Below are 22,716 nucleotides of genomic sequence, written 5' to 3'. Positions count from 1 at the left end.
TCAATGGAGAAGCCAGCAAGGAAGGTCACAAATGACTGGAATAAGTCTCCCTCAGCCACCACTGCCTCTCCCAGCTCTTCTGTGCTTGCGGTAGCCAGTAGTGCATCCCCACACAACCCTGTGCATCTTCCCTGACCTTGTGTCTCTGTCACCTTCTTGTGCACCCTCCCCCACTCTATTCCCCATACTCCCTTGCTTCCTTTCCCCACCTGGCAACAACCACTTACCTGCATGTGGGCCTGGACTTGCAACTTCCTCCTGGTTGCCCCACTGATTTTGGTTGTGGGTAGCTGGCAGGAAGTTTCTTTACTTCATAACTGAGGGATTCAGTGCTTAGTAATGGACATTCCAGTTCCAATTGCCTTTGTAAGTCAAGGACTGTCAGTATAAGAGGCATTCTTATACTGTAAGATAAATTCTATTGTAGCATTCTGTTTTCTTTGTTAAACAGAGCTTCAAGTGACATACGAGGAGATGTGAATTATGGAAAGGGTGTCCATATTTTAAATTTAATAGTGAAATACGTTAGTTTAAAACGATGCTTACTCTTCACTTCCACTTACTTTGAAACCTTTTGAAAGGACCTACCTCCTTTTACAATGCACAATTTTTAAAGTGACATTCAAAAATTGGTGTAATGTCAGCCCTTGAAAAAATAATGTAGACAACAATCAAGATATTTGTGAAGCGTAAAAACACATATTTTGCATGTTGCAGGTCTGCAAAGGATGAATTTGGGTCTGTCATTGGGAAATGTCAAGGTAAGTAATTTTTCACTTTTGAGTAAATTACAACTTATCCAGAAAAAAATACATAACAAACCCTATCAAATGCAGTTCTAACCAAAAGTTCCATTTTGGTTTCTAGCTACTGTGTCCTATTTTCTCTTTGTTTCTTTGTTACTCCTTTTCTACAAAAAGGTGATTAAAGTTTTGGCTCCACTGAACTTGCCATGGCTTGATTCCCCCTTCTGTATAGCATTGATCCCTTTCCACAAGGCTCTAGGATAATTCGCTGCTGCCATTTTGTCACCGTATACTCACCACGGCCAACTCGCTATGGCCAACTCTCCGCTATGGGACAAGAGTTACACTAATATCAAAGAAATGGTAGAATAGAATCATTAAAGAAAGGATGCCAAAGGAGAGAGAAAATGAAATGTGAATGACAAAAAATAAAATAATATTTTCATTATTTTAAATAATTAAATTGAATTGTTGAATTGTCCTGTGGTGAGTTGTCCCTTGGCGAATTGGCTGTGGCAAGATGGCCATGGCGAGTGGGTTGTGGCGAGTTGTTCCACAAAGCTTATGCTGCCAAGTTTATTTGTAGAACTAAAGCTACATTGGTTCAGTGAAAGTGATCATTTGGCGAAGGAGTGAATCGTTAGTCAGAATGATGTGGTTATTCCTTGGAAGAGTAGAGGACTTATATACTGTATTTTTCGGAGTATAAGACACTCCTTTTCCCCCAAAAAAAGAGGGTGAAAATCTGGATGCGTCTTATACTCTGAATGTAGCCCCGCCCAGCTTCTCAAATGGAGGTTTCAGAGGCTGAAAAAAGCATCAGAAATGAAGCTTCAGAAAAGAAGCCCCCAAACAGAGCTTCAGAAAAGAAGCCCCCAAACAAAGTTTCAGGGCTTTTTTTCTGAAGCTCTGTTTCGGAGGCTTTCAAAGGCAGGAAAAAAAGTTTTTTCTGAAACAGAGTTTCAGAAGTTTCAGAGGCAGAAAAAAAAGCAAAAAAAAAAAAAAAAAGCAAGGCACAGAGCTCACAACCAAGGAACCTGTTGCTAAAATTCACCTCTGGGAACAGCTGATTGGGGGTATTCCGGGAGGCCAATCCACCTGCCAATCAGCTTTTTTCTTATTTTCCTCCCCAAAACTAAGGTGCGTCTTATACTCTGAAAAATATGGTAATTAAGGGTATTTGTTTAGATTTGGCTGAGTTATTCTTCAAAGAGAAGTTTGAACTTATTCTTCAAACTGAGTGTCTAAAACAGGAGGTCAGCATTAGCGCAATCCCTAAAATAAGCCAACTTGATCCTAGTTAGTCTAAGGTTTTGCCAGAGTTCACATGTCCTTTGATGAGAGAAGCACTTCTTGGAGCCACAGCAATTCAAAAGCTCAGTGTGGCTGTTTCATGGTCCACCCAAGGTCTTCCTGGCAGGATATCTGGGCAACAACCATGCCAAGCCATTGAATGGTTGCTTGATGTTTTTGTACTATGAGATCAGAGTAATGTCTTGTTTGTTGAGGAACCTACATTTGCAGGATTTTATCTCTGATTTTGAGGCATACAGACCCAAAGAAATAGAAGAGAAACAGATTGTATGAGCCCTGAAAAAAGGGAAGCCCAAATCAACTGGTAGAACATATAATTGTTCTGTCCTAAAGAACATAATTAATCAACCAATCAGTCACACTTGCCCCTTAAAACATTTATGGATGTAAAATAGGCAGATGAAATAATAGCTGTCTCTTCCTCTTTTTATTTTAAACATAGCTTTCAGAGTGATTGTGGAGATGCCCTTATATGTGCAACCCTGGTTTTTTTCCTCCTTTCCCATAACTTTCAAGGGCTCTCATTATCATTCAGAGCTCTTGGTCTGTGATTGTGATTCATGAGCCCACTTCCACTCCATGGTTCATAGATTATCAAAACAACATTATGCCCTGTCCTTCAATGCAGAGAAGCTATAAAACAAAGCACAGTTATTTTTAGAAAGGCTTTGTCATAGGGAACATCGGAACATGTATCTGCTATGCAACTGTTTCAATTGCTTAGCGCATTGTAAGCTGCCCTGAGTCTCCGGATATATATATATATATATATGCAATTTGGAGTTGATCTGTTTATCTTTTTTTCCATGAAGTCCCCAAAGATCTGAATCCCCAATGGAGATGTGTCGCATGGAGTCATGATTGCACTTTGCTTGCCTACGGTGAAAGCACGGGAACTGTTCGAGTATTTGACTTGGTTGGCAGTGAACTCTTCCTCATCCACCCGGTATTTTCTTTTCCTTTTTTACAAGCTTCACGGGTCCGATTACCGTGCAATGGAACCACCTTAGCCATTGCAGTTTTAATGTCTTAAGTTGAGAACTTGCATTGTTATATCCTTTATTGCTCATTTTGGTGAAGTAGCAATTTTGCCCGTGTGTTGGTAAACTTGCATTCTTTGTTTGCAGATATTTGAACAAGGTATATTTAATTTTATTTATGTCAAAAAGGCTGCTAGTGTTAGCCTAAAATTGTTGCTGATCTCTGAAATAATACTTCTAAACAAAACATCATTTAGCATCAGTATTTTCATACTGGAAGACAGGCATCTGTCTGTCTTTCTGTCTGTAAGTAATTCAAGATGGTGAACATACCTAATCCTCATTCTTCCTCTCATTTTCCTCACAAGTCTGAGGTGAATTAGGCTGAGAGAGAGAAAGCGAGTGACTGGCCCAATGTCATCCAGCTGCCTTTTATGCCTAACATGAAACTAGAACTCACAGTCTCCTTGTGAGACAGCTAGCACATTAATCATCGTACCATACTGGCTTTTTGTGGATCAGAAATCTCAACTGCCACAATATAATTTTAGAGAATTATAAATATGCTAACTAGACTTTTCTAATAGGCCTGTTATCAAACACTGAAAAATGCAGGAAGGGATGGATTTTGAAAACAAAATCTAATTCAAAGAATTTTCACTTCTTTTTACTTTATTAAGGTACTGTTAATAAGTGTTAATAATACTACATGATGAAATTTCTTCGTAGTCAGTAATAGTGAGGAATGCATATTCTCTATAAAAAATTCCGGTTACTTTTAATAATATACTATTGAGAGATTTAATTTCTGGGTTTTTTAAAGAAAAGTTTGGTTTCAATTAGAAACTATTTTCTAGTGTTTGAAGCTTTTTTTAACTTCTTTGCTAAAAAAAACCCCTGTTTTTTTAATCTTTATTTTAAATAGAATACTAGTTTCCCAGGGGACTTGACTTATGCCATTGCAGGATTGATCTTCCTGGAATACAAAGCCAGTGCTCAGTGGTCAGCTGAATTGTTAGTCATCAATTATCGTGGTGAGCTGAAAAGCTACCTGGTGAGGTAAATATGATGTGATGTGTCTACCAATAATTTATTGGAAATCCTATTTCATAAAATAAGTCCTTGTATCTTTTCTTGATCTAGTGTTGGAACAAATCAGAGCTACCAAGAGAGCCATGCTTTCAACTTTAGCAAGCATTATATTAATGGAATAACTGGAGTAATTTATCATCCTGCACATCGGTAAGATTGGGTAATTTAAATAACTGTTTAATGAAGTAGCCAGGGGCTTGAAATCATTTAGTTTGTCATCCCCCCCCTCCTGAAATGTTTGATCGCAGTGAGGTAATTAATAACAGCAATCACTGGCACTTAGCAAACAGTAGTAATGTTTCATTTAGATTGGGGAGGGTAATAGATGGTCTGTTGCTATGTTACTCCTAAATACTCTGGGATCTTCTGGGACTATGGCACCAATGCAAGAAGATATAGATAAAAATTAGTGTATGTCAGGCATGAGAGACGTGGTGGCCAAGTGGTGCAGATGCTCGCCTCCCACTTGGAAGGTTGGGAGTTCAATCCTAAATAGCGGCAGATATTTCTTTCCTGGATGCAAAGAAAAAAATATCTGCTGCAAATTCCATGTGGAGTCAAGAAGAGCATCCAGCCAGTAAATTCTCAGCTCCATTCATCTGTTCCAAATCTATCCCAAATTAAGAGGTTAGAGAGCCGTAAAAAGGGAGTTTTTTAGTGTATGTCAGGCATGTGCAATTGTCAGCTTTGCAAGGTAGTCCTGACAAGAAGCACACTCAAGAAGTACAGCTCTAACTTTTTATAATATTTTAAGCTTACATGAGTAGAACTTGTAGTTTTGAAAGTATCTTTCTTTCCTCCTTCACCTTTACAGTTTAAGAAACTAAGGAAGACCCCTTCTGAGACGTTTGCCATTCCCCTATTGCTTGTGCAGGCTAAGCTGACATTTGTCTGACCATTGTCTAGTCTGTAGCTTTTGTTCTCGTCTCCCAAAGTCATTCTCACATACCATTACAACAATTTCCATTGGTGAGGGGCTGTGGCAAATTTTGCACAGTATGTGAGGGCCAACAAGAGGGTGTGATCAGGGACAAAGCAACAGATCATTATGGGGGCTATACAGGTAGTCCTTGACTTACAACCATTCATTTAGTGACTGTTCAAAGTTACAACGGCACTGAAAAAAATGACTTACGACCAGTTTTCACCATTGCCGCATCCCCATTGTCATGTGATCAAAGTTTGGATGCTTGGATGGTTCATATTTAGTGTCCAGAAGTCATGTGATTAGCTTTTGTGATCTGACAACAAAGTCAACGCGGGAAGCCAGATTCATTTAACAACTGTGTCACTAAGTTAACAACTGCAATGATTCACTTAATAGCTATGGCAAGGTCGTAAAATGGGGCAAATATTTCACTTAGCAACATAAATTTTGGGCTCAATTCTGGTTATAAATCGAGGACTACCTGTATACCTTTGATAAACTAATTCCATACGTATGCATTTAATTTATTTGCATGTGGCTGTGGCCAGATAGGAAAATTCCTCCTTTAATGAAATAAAATTTGTTTTGTCCAACTTGATCTTTCAATAAATATATATATATCTGGATCCTATTTTATATTGCCTCTCCCTTATAGGTCTCTGATGAGTAGTTTGGTGAATCTAATAATTGAAAGTACAATAGAATCATATGGAAGTAAGCTTCCAAACTAACTTTTGCTACAGATGACCTAGTTTTAGTCCAAAACATTTTTTCTCTAGAAATATTACCAGCCAATATTTTAACTCTCCTACCAAACCATTGAAAAAGTATGTTGACTATTGCAAAGATTGCTGGAAAAAATCCACACATTGTGTCCTAGTTGCAATTTTATTTGTGCATAGAATACAACAACTTGGAGCTTATATTGTGGCCTCATTACTAGCTAGGCAGGATCACATGTGGCCCGTGGGTTGCAGATTGCGCACAATTGCTCTAATCAGTTCTATGATTTTTATTATTTAAAATTGGAATGCAAATCATATTTCTTACTTCTTGTTTCTCTTGTTGTGAATGCTTTGAACTTTGCTGAAAATATTTATTTCTGTGTTCTATATCAATTTCCCTAGAGCATATGGTATTCAGTTGTCATTGTTCTTTAAAATGTTACACATTTTTGAAAGGAACATATTTACAAGTTTTAAAAGTTAGCCACCTGTTTTGTATTGCTGATTACAATTAGTCCTCGAGTTATATCAGTTCCTTTAGTGATCATTTGAAGTTACTGTGACACTGAAAAAAGTGACTTATGATCTTTTAACTTACAACCAGTGGTGGGATTCAAATAATTTAACAACCGGTTCTCTGCCCTAATGATTTCTTCCAACAACCAATTCACCAAACTGCTCAGAAAGTTAACAACCGGTTCTCCCGAAGTGGTGCGAATTGGCTGAATCTCACCACTGCTTACAACCATTGCAACATTCCCACCTTCACGTAATCAAAATTCAGATGCTTGGCAACTGGTTCATATTTATGATGGTTGCAATATCCCAGAGTCATGTGATGTGACCACTTGTTTTCAACCTTCTGACAAGCAAAGTTGATGGGGAAGCCAGATTCACTTAACAGCTGCAGTGATTCATTTAATAACTGCTGCGACCAAGGTTATAAAATGAGGCAAAATTCATTTAACTTGTTTTGCTTAGCAACAAAAACTTTGGGCTCAGTTGGGATTGTAAATCGAGGACTATCTATATCAGGGGTCTCCAACCTTGGCAACTTTAAGCCTGGTGGACTTCAACTCCCAAAGCAAAGCTGGCTGGGGAATTCTGGGAGTTGAAGTCCACCAGGCTTAAAGTTGCCAAGGTTGGAAACCCCTGATCTATATTGTTCTTTCAACTCTGACTTAACAAAATTGCTTCATTGTAAAAATTTTTACATCCCAGTTACCAATCTACAGTTTTTCTTAAATTCACATTTAGATTTAAATAATCTGAGTTTGTTTTTTGAAGGACTTTTCATTACTAACGTCAGGAGTCTCTCTGCCCCCCAAATTTTAGTGCAGTGTCTCTCACTATAATTTTATTCTTCAGATTGAGTAACAATTCTCCAGTAAATGTTTACTCGTTTGACTTTATTCATGGATTTAGTTTTTAATTTAAGATGTCATTGTCCGGTAATTTTAGGGCTGTGCAAAATATTCAGGAACAGTGTTTCATGAAGCACAAGTGACACACTCCTCAATGTTTTAAAGGAGCGACAGGCAGACTCGCGTAACGACTGCCCTGTTTAGTAACTGTTTGAAGCTAATGATGGTGCTGAAGAAGTAAGAAGTGGCTGGTCTTTGCATTTCTAACCTTTGCAATCTTACCACAGTCACATAATCACCATTCGCGTGCTTCATAATTGACTTCTGATAAGCAGGGTCAATGGAGAAGGGGGCAATAAAATCACAATTCACAGTCATGTGGTATCTCACTTAATGGCCCTCAGTGACTCATTTAACAACCAACTGGAAGTTACATTGTTGATCATCCTCATGTGATATTTCATTTAGCAATTACAGTGCTTAACGATTAAGTTTTTGGCTCCAATTATGATAACTAAGTAAGGACTACTAATATACCCTCTGGAAGGTTGAAAGCAGTTTCTTTCAAGAAACTGTCTGAACATGCATAGCTGGCATTCCCAGAGCAGTACCCATGCATACAACTGAGGAAAACCTTTGACATAGTCAATTCAAGTCTATTGACCTTGTTGCTTAAGGAGGACTGCTTTCACTTGCATCAGCATGCTTTGCAAGATATCCTTTGGAATGTTTTGCTCAACTCTATTCTCTTTCTCCTCCTCCTCTTCCTCTTCCTCCTCACCTCCATTTTTATTTTGCCTTCTATATGTTTTTGGTCAACTCACACTGGCAAACATGCCTAATCCTCCTACCTCCTATCTTCCCCATAACAACAACCCGGTGAGGTGAGGTGGACTGAGAGAGAGTGACCGGCCCAAAGTCACCCAGTCGGCTTTCATACCTAAGGCAGGATTAGAACTCATCATCTCCTGGTTTCTAACCCAGCATCTTTATCACTACACAGAACTGGTTCTCTTCAGCTATTTTATAACTTATTGTTTATCTTGCACAAATATTCCTGATTACTACTTCAGTGCATGGCTTATATAGTTTCCCAGGGTATTATGCTTAATTTCCTTGCTTCTTCTCATAAGGGAGAACTATTATATTTGTTACATTGCACATTTTCTCCCCCTGCTCCCTGATAACTCTTAACTCATTAACGATGTAATTCAAATATTTCTGTGGTTGATCTCCTTCCCGTGAGCTTTCTTTCAATTACAATTGCATGCATGTCTGAGTTGAGATTATTTCTGAATTAGCGAGCAGTGAAATTTTCCTTTGATGCCATCTCTCTTAAATTGTTGCTTCTGTTTTCCGTTTTGTCAGCTCTTTGTCAGTGAAGAATTGTTTAAAATTTTAAACTTGTGCTGCAGTGCTCTTTTTAGTTCATAAAATGTCTTGAGTATAACTTAATCTAGTAGCTTTCTTTGCTGTCATTATGTTTCAAATACTTTATGAAGTAAGGAACTGGTTTAGAAAGCAGGAGGCAGTGAGTTCTAGTCCTGCTTTAGGCATGAACGTCAGCTGGGCGACTTTGGGTCAGTCACATTCCCTCAGCCCAACTCTAGAGTTGTTGGTGTGGGGAAAATGAGAGAAGGAAGGAATTAGTATGTTTGTTGCCTCAAATTATTTATAAAAACAATAAAAGCTGGCTAAAAATAAATGAATACATGCTTAAATTATGAATAATATCAGTTTTCTCAATCAAAGTGCATCAAATGTAAGGCTTTCTTTAAGTATGTAATAAAAACTCCACTTTTAAGCCTTTTGATGTATGGGAAATTAGTCCCCTTCAAAGTTGTTGTGTATGGATTAGCAAAATAATCCATCCCTGAGATTACTGAAAGCGAGGTAACATCTCAGTATTACTTCTGAAGCCCGCTAGGCCTGATAGGATGCAGAAGAAAGTAATAAGAAACTCAGATACATTCTCCCATATAATATTTGTAGAAGCAGTTATAACATTTTTTTCCCTTTTGTTACCACAGAATGTAAAATTTGAATAAGTCAACCAACAGCATAGACCTGAAACAGAAATCTTTAGGTCAGATGATACTGTAAAACAAGCTGCCAATGTAATTAAGCATTAAGAAGATGGAATATTGCCATTTCTAACATTGCAGAGATAGTACACCACAAATTCCTATTGAATTGATGAGTAGATCTCTTTTTTATACTGCAGGAAAAAAAAAAATTCATTGCCAGCAAATCTAAAAGCAGAATTGAATAAAATCTCTTGGCTGTTGAAGAATTACTAGAAAATTACTAAAGAATTTAAATAGACTTTTTTTTTTCCTGCAGGGATGAATTTGATAGGTTTTATTATTCTGTACTTGATAACTAGCCAATGAATGTGTGAAGTAAATTATAGTTAAAAGCGTTATTCATGACAGAACATGTTGTCTGTTCATCTACCACTAGGTGGTAATATTTTACTACTTGCAAAAAAAACAAAAGCGTAAAACTCTTTTTCATTGCTTTATTTGGGTAAATGATGCCATATCTCCTCACTACATATTTTTAATTTACAAGTTCTGAAAAATTGAAACACATAATTACTTTGGAAATTAGCTTGCTAGATTAATTACTTTACAATCTCATACATTTAGTGGCAAATAAAGCTGAATTCAGGGAGGCATAGTTCTTGATTTTCTTTCTCTCTAAGTAATAGTTTTAAATAGAAATTGGGATTTGGGATTTGTTATGCCTCAGAATGATATAAATAATGGTTTTAAAAGCTGAAATCAGTAAATCGGTAATTATTAAATTATGACAGTTGAAAATGCTTTATTTTTTTCTTTGCCACGGCACAAACTTGAGGAACTGGAGAATGCCAAACTAAATTGTGTGTCATCTTCTTGTGATAGAGTGTTGATTATTGGTGGCTATGAAATGGATGACGATGGAGCTGGGATGTCTAAAGCAAGTAGTTGTGGTTTGTCAATATGGAGAGTTCTTTCTGGAGCACCCTATTATAAGCAGGTTACTAGTTATGAAGACGATGTTGGGATAGTAAGTATAAATAAAGTGTATTTGGACTATTTACATTTATTTTCTGTCATTTGATCTCCCATCAAAAACATTGGAGTAAAATTCCCAAAATTCATTAACAGAAGGCAGATCCTGCATTTGAGATTACGTAAACCATAATAAATGTGTAGTGCTCCCTGTGGAGCCAATATCTCACTTTGTTAAGTAATTATTCAGAGGTCATGACTATATAATTATTCATACCCTTAAATTTTAGGTAGACATTGCTATAGTTGGGTAGTCAGAGGGAGAAGACAGCAGTAAGAAGTGATCATCATCTAAGTATATTTACATTGACAATTACATTTTAGAGAAGGAATGGGGAACATTTTCAGTCATGATCTACATTTACACCTACATTTATTGAATCAAGATCCAAGATCATTATTTACTGTGTAATTGGCTTTATTTGATATGCAAATTCAAGCTCTGGGTACTGTTGAATTTCCCACCATATCACCAAATTCACTTTCTGTCAGTCATTGCCAACTCAGGCCCCATTAAATTCTGCTGCCTTCTGTATTATTGAATGATTTATTATTGAACTATGTAAGTGGCCTTTTTCACCAAATCTTGGGAAAAATACCCTAGGTTTTGGGGTGCTTGTAACTGTTAGCAAGTTTTAAAATAATAAAATCGAATGGTTTTTTGGGGAAACAGCTCTTACTATGCAGACTTGCTACAATTACAATTAGGGATAATTCTGTTAATTGGCTTTACAAAAATAAGTAAAGGATTAAATCTGGTTACATTAAAGTGCTAAATGTGTCAAATGTGTCATTGTGATATGTATTGGAAATAGCCATTTGGAACCCGCTGTTAATGTACAGTTAATATTAGGTGTCTTATTTTTTCCATTCTTTTGGATTTTACATCCATTAGGGTGAGCCATTATAGTTGACAGAAAGATTGGGGAAATGGTAGACCTAAATATCTTGAGAGCATTAAGTTTCCTATATGTATTGCAAAAACAGCACAGTAAGAAGTCAATTCATATTCTTTTCTAGTTATTGACTGAGTCTAGAATATTCTAGGCAAGGTTACAGTATGAATGCTCGGAATTCCTACTACTATAATGTATATTTTATAGGAACCTTCAGAAGTCTACATATATATTTTATGTATATTTTATTTTCAACTTGATTCCTTTTGCTCTTAGCTTCTGACAGAAAGAAAGTGAATTTAATACAAGTTTGTTTTTAACAGGTGAAGAAAAGTTCATTGTTCAAGATCTTTCATCTTTCATCTTACAACAGGCAAGGAAGGGAAAAGGTAATGGAGAATATACAAGAGTTGTTGATTATTAAGTTTCCTGTGTTTTTAAGGAAGGTCCAGTTAGTCCTCAACGTATGACTACAATTCACCCAAACTTTCTGTTGCTGAGTGAGACAGTTGTTAACTGAATTTTTCCCCATTTTTTTTTTTAATTTGATTTATATGCCGCCCTTCTCCGGAGACTCAGGGCGGCTTACAATGCGTTAAGCAATAGCCTTCATACTTTTGTATATTTATACAAAGTCAGCTTATTGCCCCCACAGACTGGGTCCTCATTTCACCTACCTAAGAAAGGATGGAAGGCTGAGTCAACCTTGAGCCTTGGAGAGATTCGAACCTGCAGTAATTGCAGGCAGCTGTGTTAATAACAAGGTGCTTAGACCACTGTACTATCAAGGCTCTTGATTTTATGACCTTGGCACAGTTATTACATGAAACACTGTAGTAGTTAAGTAAGTAATATGGTTAAGTGAATCTGGCTTCCCCATTGACTTTGCTTATTACATGATCACATGACCCCAAGACTCTTGAACCATCATAAATATGAGTCAGTTGCAAAGTTCACAGGACTACGGAGATGCTGCAATGGTCGAAAGTGAAAAATTGTCATACAGTAAGTCACTTTTTCAGTGTCGCCGTAACTTTGAATGATCACTAAATGAACTGTTTTAAGTTGAGGACTAGCTATACATTGTCGGATATATTCTTGGTTAGGATTGCCATCTGGCTGTTCAAAAACAATATAATGGTGATAAAAGTGACTTCATTAAATAAAGTTGAAATTAATCATTTTGGGGTCCTTGAGTGTAAGGGAAACTCTAAATACTGTTTCAAACTTATGCAGATTTAGTGGAACCTATTCATTGTCCTGCAATTTATGAACCAGAAGTCATATCCAGCTTCAAGGTTGAACATTTGAATCTGACAAAAGTTATACATGGGGTGTCCTCAGAATAATGGCCTTTAATGGTACTTGGAAGTTTTTACTTCATTTTACTTGGCCTTTCTATGGAAATATGGTACCCTGAACTCAGTATTTCTTGCTTTCCAATAGACATGCTCGAGAGTATGTTGCTATTGACATACTCCTCTCATGAAGAACCATTTCAGATCTTATACTCTGGAATCTCTTGAATGAGAAATATATCTACTTTGGAAGTGGCAGAAAATGTGAATTGTGAGGTTAATGTTTCTTCTAATGTTCTTCTTTCTGTTTCCATCATTCACTAAAATCATGGTGATAGGATGGCGTCTTCAAAATGAGATTTTCTCCAGACAACACTCGCCTAGCAGTTATACATTTTTCTGGAAGACTGACCATATGGAGCATTCCTTCTCTGAAACAACTAAGAGAATGGGAACAAAGTGACCAGGTATGTGGCCAGACCCTGTGACTTGTATGGGATTTCTTCTTCTTGGAGGGAAGGGAGGTTTGGGGTGGGAAGGAGATAGCTAAAATGAAATGACCTTTCAAAATTACTTTATAAGTTCAATATTGGAAAAAAAGGCTCATTAGAGCTAATATCTATACAGAAACATAAAGAGCTTTAATAAAGTAATTGGGCTTGGCTACTTTAAGTCCCTTTGAATTTGGTAGGATTTGCTTACGTTTAGGAGAAATAGATGACCAAGTGTTCTTCCAGATATTTTGGGCTTATTAGACCCTAGGAACCTGACCAGTGGTTGGTCATAAATCGCTTTTTTCAGTGCCGTTGTAATGTGAACGGTCACTAAATTAATTGTTATAAGTCAAGGATTGCTTGTATTAAATGTGATGTCATGTGATCACCCACCAGCTTCCCTATTGACTTAGCTTGTCAGAAGCTAGCAATGAAGGTTACAAATGATGATCACATGACTGGGGGACACTGTAGCCACTGCAATTGTGAGCCAGTTACCAAGGGCACAAATGATGATCACATGACAGTGGGAACACTTTGACAGCTGAAACTATGAGAATCAGTCATAAGTCTCCTTGCTCCAGTGCCATTATAACTTTGAATGTTTGCTGAACGAGTAGTCATTAAGTGAGGACTAAAATTATACTTGTTCATTTATTGAACAATAAATCATTTACCTGAATAAATGACTAAACGAACAAGTATAATGTTTTTGACTCATTTATTAATTGGGTTCTCTTTATCTAGTTTTAGGACTTTGTCGAGAACAGAGTGTGTTTTATGTCATATTTATACAGAAATACTGAATATTCAAAAGGGGTCACAAATTTTTAAGCACCAATTTTCAATGAAGGAATCAATAGAAGTTGGGTTTCGTCATCGTATAGTCAGCTGCTAGGGTTAGGGTTAGGGATTAGGGTTAGTCTATCATTGCCTATAAATTTGCATGTTCTCTCCTGTATTTAAAAGAAGACCTGTACTATTATTTCAGGAGTCACAGATTTCTGGAGTTATCCTACTTTAGCTTAACAGAAAAATCTATGAAGGGATAATGTATCCATAAAATTCTGCAGATTTAGCACTGCAGTCATTGGCAGTTTCTGAGCTTAATGCTCTATTTGAAGGGATAATAGTACATTCTTTATAGAATCAAATCTTAATATTTGCAAATCCTTATTTGCAGTCCCAGTGCTGAAGCAAAGACATGGCATGTTGCAAACCCTTGCAGAATAAAGAAAATAAGTTTTAAGTAAACCAGGTTTAGATAACTGTTTGAAAGGTATGCAATAATTTTCAAGCAAGGCTTGGAAGAGAGAATGAAGAAATACTATGGCTACCAGTCAGCTTTATCTATTCAAAATTGGTGCTTTCAACATCCTGTTTTTAATGAAGCTGAAGGACACTATAGTCTGCCTGCCTTGCTTGTAGATGAAGAGATAAAGAATTAGAGTAAGTGTAAAATTAACTAACCTTTGATGAAAGAGGTCATAAGTCACTGAGATTCAAGTGTCTTCAATTAATCATGATTAAAGAAAGGCCTGGGTTTAATATAATTTTTGAAATGTGTCTACAATAGGGGCTTTTCCCATCTTATCCAGTCATGTATTGTTTTTGAGATTCTTTCATTTCATCATGTAATAGTGATGTAATATTTACTTTTCTTTCTTTCCCCTAAGAATTACTTTAGTACAAGGAAATACTCTTTAAAGAGAGAGATACCCTAAATACTTAATTAGAAAGAAAAACCTTTATTCTTGTCATTTTAGCCAGGATATGATGAAATCAAACTGGAATGGAAACTCTCTCTGGAAAAGCGGAAGAAAATTAAAGGTTGGTGTTCAAATCTTAATATTGTATTTGACAAAGAGCTACAGTGGCGCAGTACAGTGGTGGGTTGCTCCCGATTCGCACCGGTTCTATAGAACCGGTAGTAAAACTGGCGGGAGGCTCCGCCCATCGACCCTGACGTCATCAGAACGCTTCTGCGCATGCGCAGAAGAGCATGTGCGTGAGCAAAGCAAGTGCACGCGTGCGGCCCCCCTGCGAACCGGTAGTAAAGGTAAGTAGAACCCATCCCTGGCGCAGTGGTTAAAATGCAGTATTGCAGGTTACTACTGCTGGCTGCCTGCAGTTTGACAGTTTGAGTCTCACCAGGCTCAAGGTTGACTCAGCTTTCCATCCTTCCAAGGTTGGTAAAATGAGTACCAGATTGTTGGGGGCAATCGGCTGACTTTGTAAACAGCTTAGAAAGGGCTGTAAAGCACTGTGAAATGGTATATAAGTCTAAGTGCTATTGCTATTTTCTTAAACCAATGCCTTTAATGAATCTATTTACAAATTATAAACAGTGGCATATAATGTTGTTTTCCCAAGTGATTTAAATTATACATGTTATGATTACTTTCTACATGCACGCTTTTGAGCTGTAGTAGCTGTTATGTATTACCATATTCAGGGAGAGCATGTTTCTGAGCACACTTGCTAGGGACCCGCAATGGGCAAAATCTGTTTCTTCCTATTTGTTTTGTGAGCTTCTCCCAAGCATAGCACTGCATAAACAAGGATGCTGAAGTAGATAAACTTTTTCATCTGATTCGGAATGGATCTTCTTACATTCTTTTCCATTTTGATAATCCCTTCTTTCTTCATTTGTTCCCAGATAAACATATTTTAAATCACAGGAATGGCTGCAGATATTTTATTGCCAATATTTGCCATTAAATTGCGCTTCTGATAGTTTTCAAATTGTTTTGTTGCAGTGTTAGAGAGTTGGAGGAAGTGAGATGTGGGTAAAAATGGTGCAGTATTACTGCAGTCCTTTTTAAAGAGTTCTCTGGGATTTATGTCCAGCTCTAATAAATCATACTTCCTTTTTATTGTGTGCGCCTGAACTAAGAGATACATTTGTCTTAAATATTACACCTAAGCAAAAGAAAACTAGGCAATTTTCCTAAATATTTTAAAAGGAACAATGTGAAATAATGTAACTGCATTTTCATAAATGTCCGAAAAAGAGCATAGATGAAACTATCTCTCATTATTTCAGGTTGTCAGAAGTAATTACAGTTTCAGCTGGATTCCATTTGCCATTTCTGAAAAATATGTGTTTCATTGTTACTCTGAGGGACAGCATGACCATGTTTCTGAACAGTTTTAAAAATTCTATTCTGCTTTATATGAATAGATGTTCCCTAATACTTAGCTGCATTCTTTTAAAAGAATTCTTTAACATATATTATTCAGCAAATGTATACTGTATCCATTTGTACAAATGTATCTATTCATAGATATGGAAATATATACCGTATTTTTCAGACTATAAGATGCACCGGAGTATAAGACACACCTAAATTTACAGGAGGAAAACAATAAAAAAATAGTTTTTGGCCTCCGTGTGTCGGATTTTCACCCTACCAGGCCCCCGGAAGCATTCAGCAATGCTCCGTCCGGCCCATTTTTGCCAAAAACGCAATCATTTTTGGCCTGTAGAGTGCTTCTGGGAGCAGGGGAGGGCAAAAATGCGATGTGCGGAGGGCTTGAGAGCCCATTTGGTGAAAATGGGCTGTGCGGACCACTGCAGAGTGCTTCTGGGGGCCTGGGAGGGCAAAAACGCGACGCAGCGAGGGTTTGGGAGGCCAAAAATGCCTGCATTCGGTCTATGAGACGCACCTAAATTTTCACCCATTTTAAGGGGGGGGGGAAGTGTGTTATACTCCAAAAAATACGGTAACTCTGGATAGCTAGCAAGATATGAAAAAAGAATTAAAAATGCAATGACCTCACCCAGCAGTTTTATGTAGATATTCAATAGAAGTGGGGAGTGATTTGAGCCCTGAGGTATCTCTCATAAGAGGGCCCTAGAGCTTGACCTCCCCACCCCCACCCCACCAATGCCAATTGAAACCAGCCCTGGAGAAAGGAAGAGAACCACTAAAGCACAGTTTTCCCTCTCCCTGCCTTGATGCCTATTGATGGTTTTGAAGGCTGCTGAGAGATCTAGGAGGACAAAGACAGATGGATTACTGCTGTCTTGAGGCCTTATACTTGAGAGTATAAGTAATGCTATACCTGGCTTAAATCTGAACTAGAAAAGGCCCAGATAATCAGCTTCCTCAAACGCCCATGTAGCTACATATATAGCTTCTACCACTTTCTTTACAATCTTCTCTAAAAGGGGAAGGGTAGAACCTGAATGAAAATTGTCCAGTATTGTTGGACTGGAGAACGTTCTTTATTTAAGGAAGTTACTAATGGAAAATTTCTTATTTATGGATAATACATTTAATGCAAGGCTTAATTTAAATACTTCCATTAGAATAGGGAGAAGTTGGTCTCTGTGCTTTGTTGATATTTGGCTATTCAAATGATGCTCTGAAGTAATTTATTGTAACTGAAGTTGCTTTGTTCAAATGCTTGAAAAGTTAAAGGTTTTTTTTTCTTCTCTATCTTCTGTCACCCCCAGACAAAGAATCCTTTTATCCATTGATAGATATAAACTGGTGGGGGGAGAATTCTGTCATTTTGGCTCGCTGTTCAGGTGCTCTGACAGTGTCATCAGTGAAGAACTTGAAAAACCTGTTGGGGAAATCCTGTGAATGGTTTGAAAGCGCACCTCAGGTCACCTCAGCTCATGAAGGAGGATTTCTATGTTTGGAGGTAGGAAGAATTTGCAAAATCAAAGAAGGTTATTAATTGTTCATGTATGACAATATCACCTTGCAGAAATATTCTTATGTCATTTAAAACAGGATTTCCTATATTAGAATAAAACAGAATATATTTGGGAGAAGAGCTGTTGCCCTGCCAAAAAGATCCTAGAGTTCCTTCTGCATATAGTGAATCTCTGATGTGCATAGTCCCTTGTTCTCTCATGCCCAGCAGTAGAAGATTGAAATGTTCTTCCATGCTTGAGCATAATGGCCATGCCCTAAGACATAGTTAATGTTAACTGCAGTTCGTTTGAGATAAGACAGTGTTATAATTTTGCATTGCAAAGATGCAAGACACAGAAGTATAGCCAGAAGTATAGGTTTAAAAACAGTTTTTATCCATGGGCTGTCAGACTCCTAAATACAACTACAATCACTCCATGCATACATGGAAACATATGACTGGTTTCTCCCTAATTACTTGTATAAGGACCATTTTCTATATTATTCATGTTGTTTCGTATTTTGTTATGGATTGCACCAATAGAGGCTAAATCAATTTCGTTGTATATATGTACAATGACAATAAAGATGGTGGTGGTTGTTGTTAACATTGAAGATGAAAGTAAAAGCTTTAAATCTTTTTTGTGTGTGCTTGCAGGATGAAATGATAGCATACAATTTTGAGGTTTAATGTGACAAGTTTTCATTACAATATTCATTTTGTATTTTGGTAATATCTTAATTAGATCAATTAATAAATAACTCAGTAACATGCAGGCTTTTAAGTGTTGTAGAATGCTTCATCAAGCAAGAGGAAAAAGTAAAGCAGATAGAAAAGAATATGATATTAAAAGGATGAAATTTGCATCTTTCAGATGCACTTCCCTTGAAGATACTCAAATTAGGAATTGTTAGGTGTTCCGATAGCTAATCCTAGAATAGTTGGGATGAAGAAACAGTTATTTCAATTTTTGAATATCTATTGGTCAAAACATTATCTTAGTTGAACACATTCTATGTTTAGTAGAAAACAGGTATGAAAAAAGCATAGCTTTTACGTGCCAGAGTTAGATGTAATTTTAGAACTTGTGCTAAATGTAACTAACAGTCAAAGAAAGCCAGATTTGGAATTTTAAGGTAGTATATAGATTGTACCAAATAAATCTGGGACTTTGTTTTCTGGGGCTATATCTTCTCCAGCTCCTAAGTAAAGTAGCTAATTTAACATTAAGTGTTGTACCTTATGATTCTTGATGAACGTATCTTTTCTTTTATGTACACTGAGAGTATATGCACCAAGACAAATTCCTTGTGTGTCCAATCACACTTGGCCAATAAAAAATTCTGTTCTGTTCTGTTCTGTTCTGTTCTATTCTATTCTATTCTATTCTATTCTATTCTATTCTATTCTATTCTATTCTATTCTATTCTATTCTATTCTATTCTATTCTAATTTGTTTTTGGTTGAATTGTTTTACCTGTTTGTGAACACAATGGACTAGTCTTCAAATGTCATGGATCATTTGGCACTTTTTAGAGAGAAAATGAAAACTAAAACTCAGGTAAAGGAAGGAAATCATTTCTGTAATACTTAAGAATGTGCAGAAATGCAATCATGCTCATTTCTTAATAGGGAGGTTAAATCTAAAGTCAACAGTGTTTTACTGTCTTTATTAATCATGAATATTTTTAAGATTTATTTTTTTAATGAGCATTGGTATCCTTCATTAAAGAAATAATTTCCATTTTGGAAAAAAACGGATACATCTTGCAAGCTCTGGCCATAAAATTATCATGTTTTCTTTAAATAATCCTAAGGAAATATACTTGCATACACAGGTACCAATAATAAGGAAATATACTTGCATACACAGGTACCAATAATAATAATATAATGAGACATTTATCATACTTACAACTTTATGATAAAACCTGTCTAAATAGGTGGTAAATGAAACTGTGTTTAAATGCTAAACTCTTTATCTTCATTCTTGTGGTGGTCTCTCTGTTAGACTTCCCTTTTGATTAAATGTCATCATTTCTATGCTTCCTATATTCAAGTAGTCTTATCTATAACTCTGATAAATCTTCTTTGGAACCTTTCACTTCTCTTTGTGCAAGATCCTCATGGCTGTTTGCATGTACTTTGAGGCCTAGTCTTTTAAAGACAGATTTTTTTTTTGTTCCTTTTTTATTCTTTTATTTCAATGTCTTCTGCTTCTTTGTGTGTTGACAATATTACTTTTTCTCTTTTTGTCAGTTGTCAGCTTTATACTATCTCTTTAGATGTTATCACTGTTGGATTTTTTTTTTTATTTTATTTTCTGTTGTGAAATAATGCAAATGAAGTTTTCATTGTATTCATCCTGCCTTTATTTCATTGTTTGCATATAATCCAGTGGATCTTTAGGCTATGGCTTATATTTAGCCATCTGTGACTAAGATATTTTGAGTTCATTATGGTTTAGTTCTGAGTAGATATATAGAGTATTATATTGTTAGCCTTCTCTTTCCTAATTTAACTTTCTTCTTTCCTGTGGTATTTTGCCTTGTTTCATCCTTCTCTGGCTCCTGCTTCCTGTTATCTCCAAATTCTTTATATATTATTTTTCAGGTCATTTTGGTCATTACAGGTAGTCCTCAATTTGCAACCACAATTGAGCCCAAAATTTCTGTTGCTAAGTAAGACAGTTGTTAAGTGAGTTTTGCCCCATTTTATGACCTTTCTTGTCACCATTGTTAAATGAATCACTGTAGCTGTTAATAACACAGTTGTTAAATGAATCTGGCTTCCTCATTGACTTTGCTTGTCAAAAGGTCGCAAAAGGTGATCACATAACCTTGGGACACAGCAATGGTCATAAATATGAGTTGCCAAGCATCCAAATTTTGATCACATGACCACAGAGATGCTGCAGTGGTCATAATTGTGAAAGATGGTCATAAGTCACTTCTTTTCAGTAATATTGTAACTTCAAACACTCACAAAATGAACTGTTGTAAGTTGAGGACTACCTGTATTAGTGCAAATCTGTTTTCTTTGAGCTTTAGGTTTAACCAGATGTTAGTTAATTATTTGTAGTGCTCTCCATATGTGTAGATATACTTTCACACCTTTGTGTATAGGCATGTTTACAATGCAGTGCTGGGTAGTTCTAATTATTTTAACTTTTTTCTTTCTTCAGAAGTAAGATAGTTAATAGCCACAGTCACATGCAGAACTGGAGATAAACCCTTTAAGAATAATTTTTAATATTCAATAGGCACAATTACTAATGCAGGAGTATGCTGCATAGTGACATGTCATTTCCTTCTCCCCAATTTAATATCAGCATTTTATGTGTTACCAAAAAAAAAAAAAGCATGTGCAGAATTCAAATGCCTCTTCCGCTTCCCCTCTGCCTAAGAAATACCCTTATTGAGCGTATTCTAATCTATTGGGATGTACCATATCTTTATGGAGTGAGAGTTATGCTAATGCCCATCCAGTGAAATAACCTGGTTGCTTGAGAGGGAAATCATTTTCTAGTGATTGTTTGTTTGTTTGTTTGTTTGTTTGTTTGTTTGTTTTTTTGCTTCTCTTTGCTTCCAGCAGCTTTGTGGCAGCTTATTGCCTCTTTGGGTGCTGAAGCCTGACAGACTTGTAAGTGTGATACATTGTGCTGTTTAGTAAGAATTGCTTTCTTTGCAGTGTGAGGTAAAGTTTGCTCCAAAGAGATTGCGCTCAGAGAGCAGGCCCGGTGATGAAGATGAAGGAGAAGATGACTCGGATTCAGATGATGAAATGTCTGCAAAGGCCCGCTATTTTGGTTACCTCAAGCAAGGACTTTATTTTGTAACCGAAATGGAGCGTTTTGCTCCTTCAAGGAAACGTCCTCGCACAATTATAAAGAATTACCGGCTTGTGAATCTGAGATCCACAACCCCTGAAGAATTGTACCAAAGGAAGGTACGTGTGAAACATAGTCCCATAGTAAGGGTGATTAAAAAAAAATCCTTAAAATACTGTAGGATCTGACATTATTTGTACGTTTTTGATGGTTCAGTTTATTTGTTTACTTATATGCTGCCTGTATTATTTTTACAAATAACTCAAGGGGGCCAATATATCCAAACACACCTTCCTCCTCCTATTTTCCCCACAATAACAACAATCCTGTGAGGTGAGTTGGGCTTAGAGAAAGTGACCAGCCCAAAGTCATCCGACTGACTTTCATGCCCAAGATGGGACTAGAACTCGCAATCTCCTGGTTTCTAGCCAGGTGCCCTTACCAGTAGACCAAACTGGCCCAGTTTTCATTAGATTTTATTACACTAATTTCGTTAGATTTGCCTTCCAGGTAAAGTGTTAGGATAGGAACTGTGGAGAAGTCTATTCATTTGTTTTCACAGGCCATGAAAAAGTGATGGCTGTTTGATATTTTTATGAGAAGACTGATGGAAATGGCCTTTTTTTTTCATAGTTTTCTTCCACTTAATAAATGTTTAATGCCTTTCCTCAGCACAAAAAGTCTGCCGTGAGGAGATTTATTTTCCTTGCTTAGCATTTAAAAGTTGCAGTACCTTAGGAAAAATTCTCACTCTGATGAGCAGTTGTCATGTGATTGGTGTATAAAATTGAATATCACGGGCACCTGTTATTATATACTGTTTGCAAATTCCTTAGGTTGGCTGCATTACTAAATTGCAAACTTAGAGGTCTTTCACCGTTAGTGTAACATTGCCAGGTGTTCAGCACGTATAAAAAGTCTCCAGTTGACTAGTTGCTTTTGTCTCAGAACTATCTTGGAGAGGAATATATGTGAAAATAGTACATGTGTTTACAGATTCACTGAATAAAAATAAATGCTAATTGTTAAAATAATAAATGTTTTGCATCAGAGAAGCTGACCCTTGTAATGGAGTCCTGGTGAACTGCTTTAATTCCTATATGCTTTGTTTTTAGATTGATAATGAAGAATACGGGGAAGCTTTGTCACTAGCTCAGACATATGAACTTGATTCTGACCTTGTTTATCAGAGGCAATGGAGGAAATCTGCTGTTAGCGTGGCTTCTATTCAAGATTATTTGGTAGGTTTTATTATGGAAATACCCGAATGGGATAACTCGCTATAGCCTACTTGCGATGGCCAATTCGCCACAGTCAATGCGCCATGGCCAATTCATC

General features: G+C 36.7%; 1 protein-coding gene across 1 annotated transcript in view; it reads left to right on the top strand.

Annotated features, from left to right (window-relative positions):
- NBAS (NBAS subunit of NRZ tethering complex) overlaps positions 1–22,716 on the top strand; it is a 151,367-nt gene that overhangs the window by 8,224 nt on the left and 120,427 nt on the right. Inside the window, exons 6-16 of the mRNA XM_070955550.1 lie at positions 718–761; positions 2,873–3,006; positions 3,966–4,099; positions 4,184–4,282; positions 10,059–10,203; positions 11,428–11,493; positions 12,741–12,869; positions 14,663–14,726; positions 17,359–17,552; positions 21,240–21,497; positions 22,494–22,619. Of these exons, the coding sequence (XP_070811651.1) occupies positions 718–761; positions 2,873–3,006; positions 3,966–4,099; positions 4,184–4,282; positions 10,059–10,203; positions 11,428–11,493; positions 12,741–12,869; positions 14,663–14,726; positions 17,359–17,552; positions 21,240–21,497; positions 22,494–22,619 (1,393 nt within the window). The remainder of the gene's footprint in view (positions 1–717; positions 762–2,872; positions 3,007–3,965; positions 4,100–4,183; positions 4,283–10,058; positions 10,204–11,427; positions 11,494–12,740; positions 12,870–14,662; positions 14,727–17,358; positions 17,553–21,239; positions 21,498–22,493; positions 22,620–22,716) is intronic.

Source organism: Pituophis catenifer, unplaced genomic scaffold (genome assembly GCF_029215685.1).
Source record: "Pituophis catenifer annectens isolate HBS135680 unplaced genomic scaffold, rPitCat1.0.hap2 SCAF_1, whole genome shotgun sequence".
Taxonomy (NCBI): Eukaryota; Metazoa; Chordata; class Lepidosauria; order Squamata; family Colubridae; genus Pituophis; species Pituophis catenifer.
Note: the sequence above shows the minus strand (reverse complement) of the source record. Positions and strands in the feature narration are given on the sequence as shown.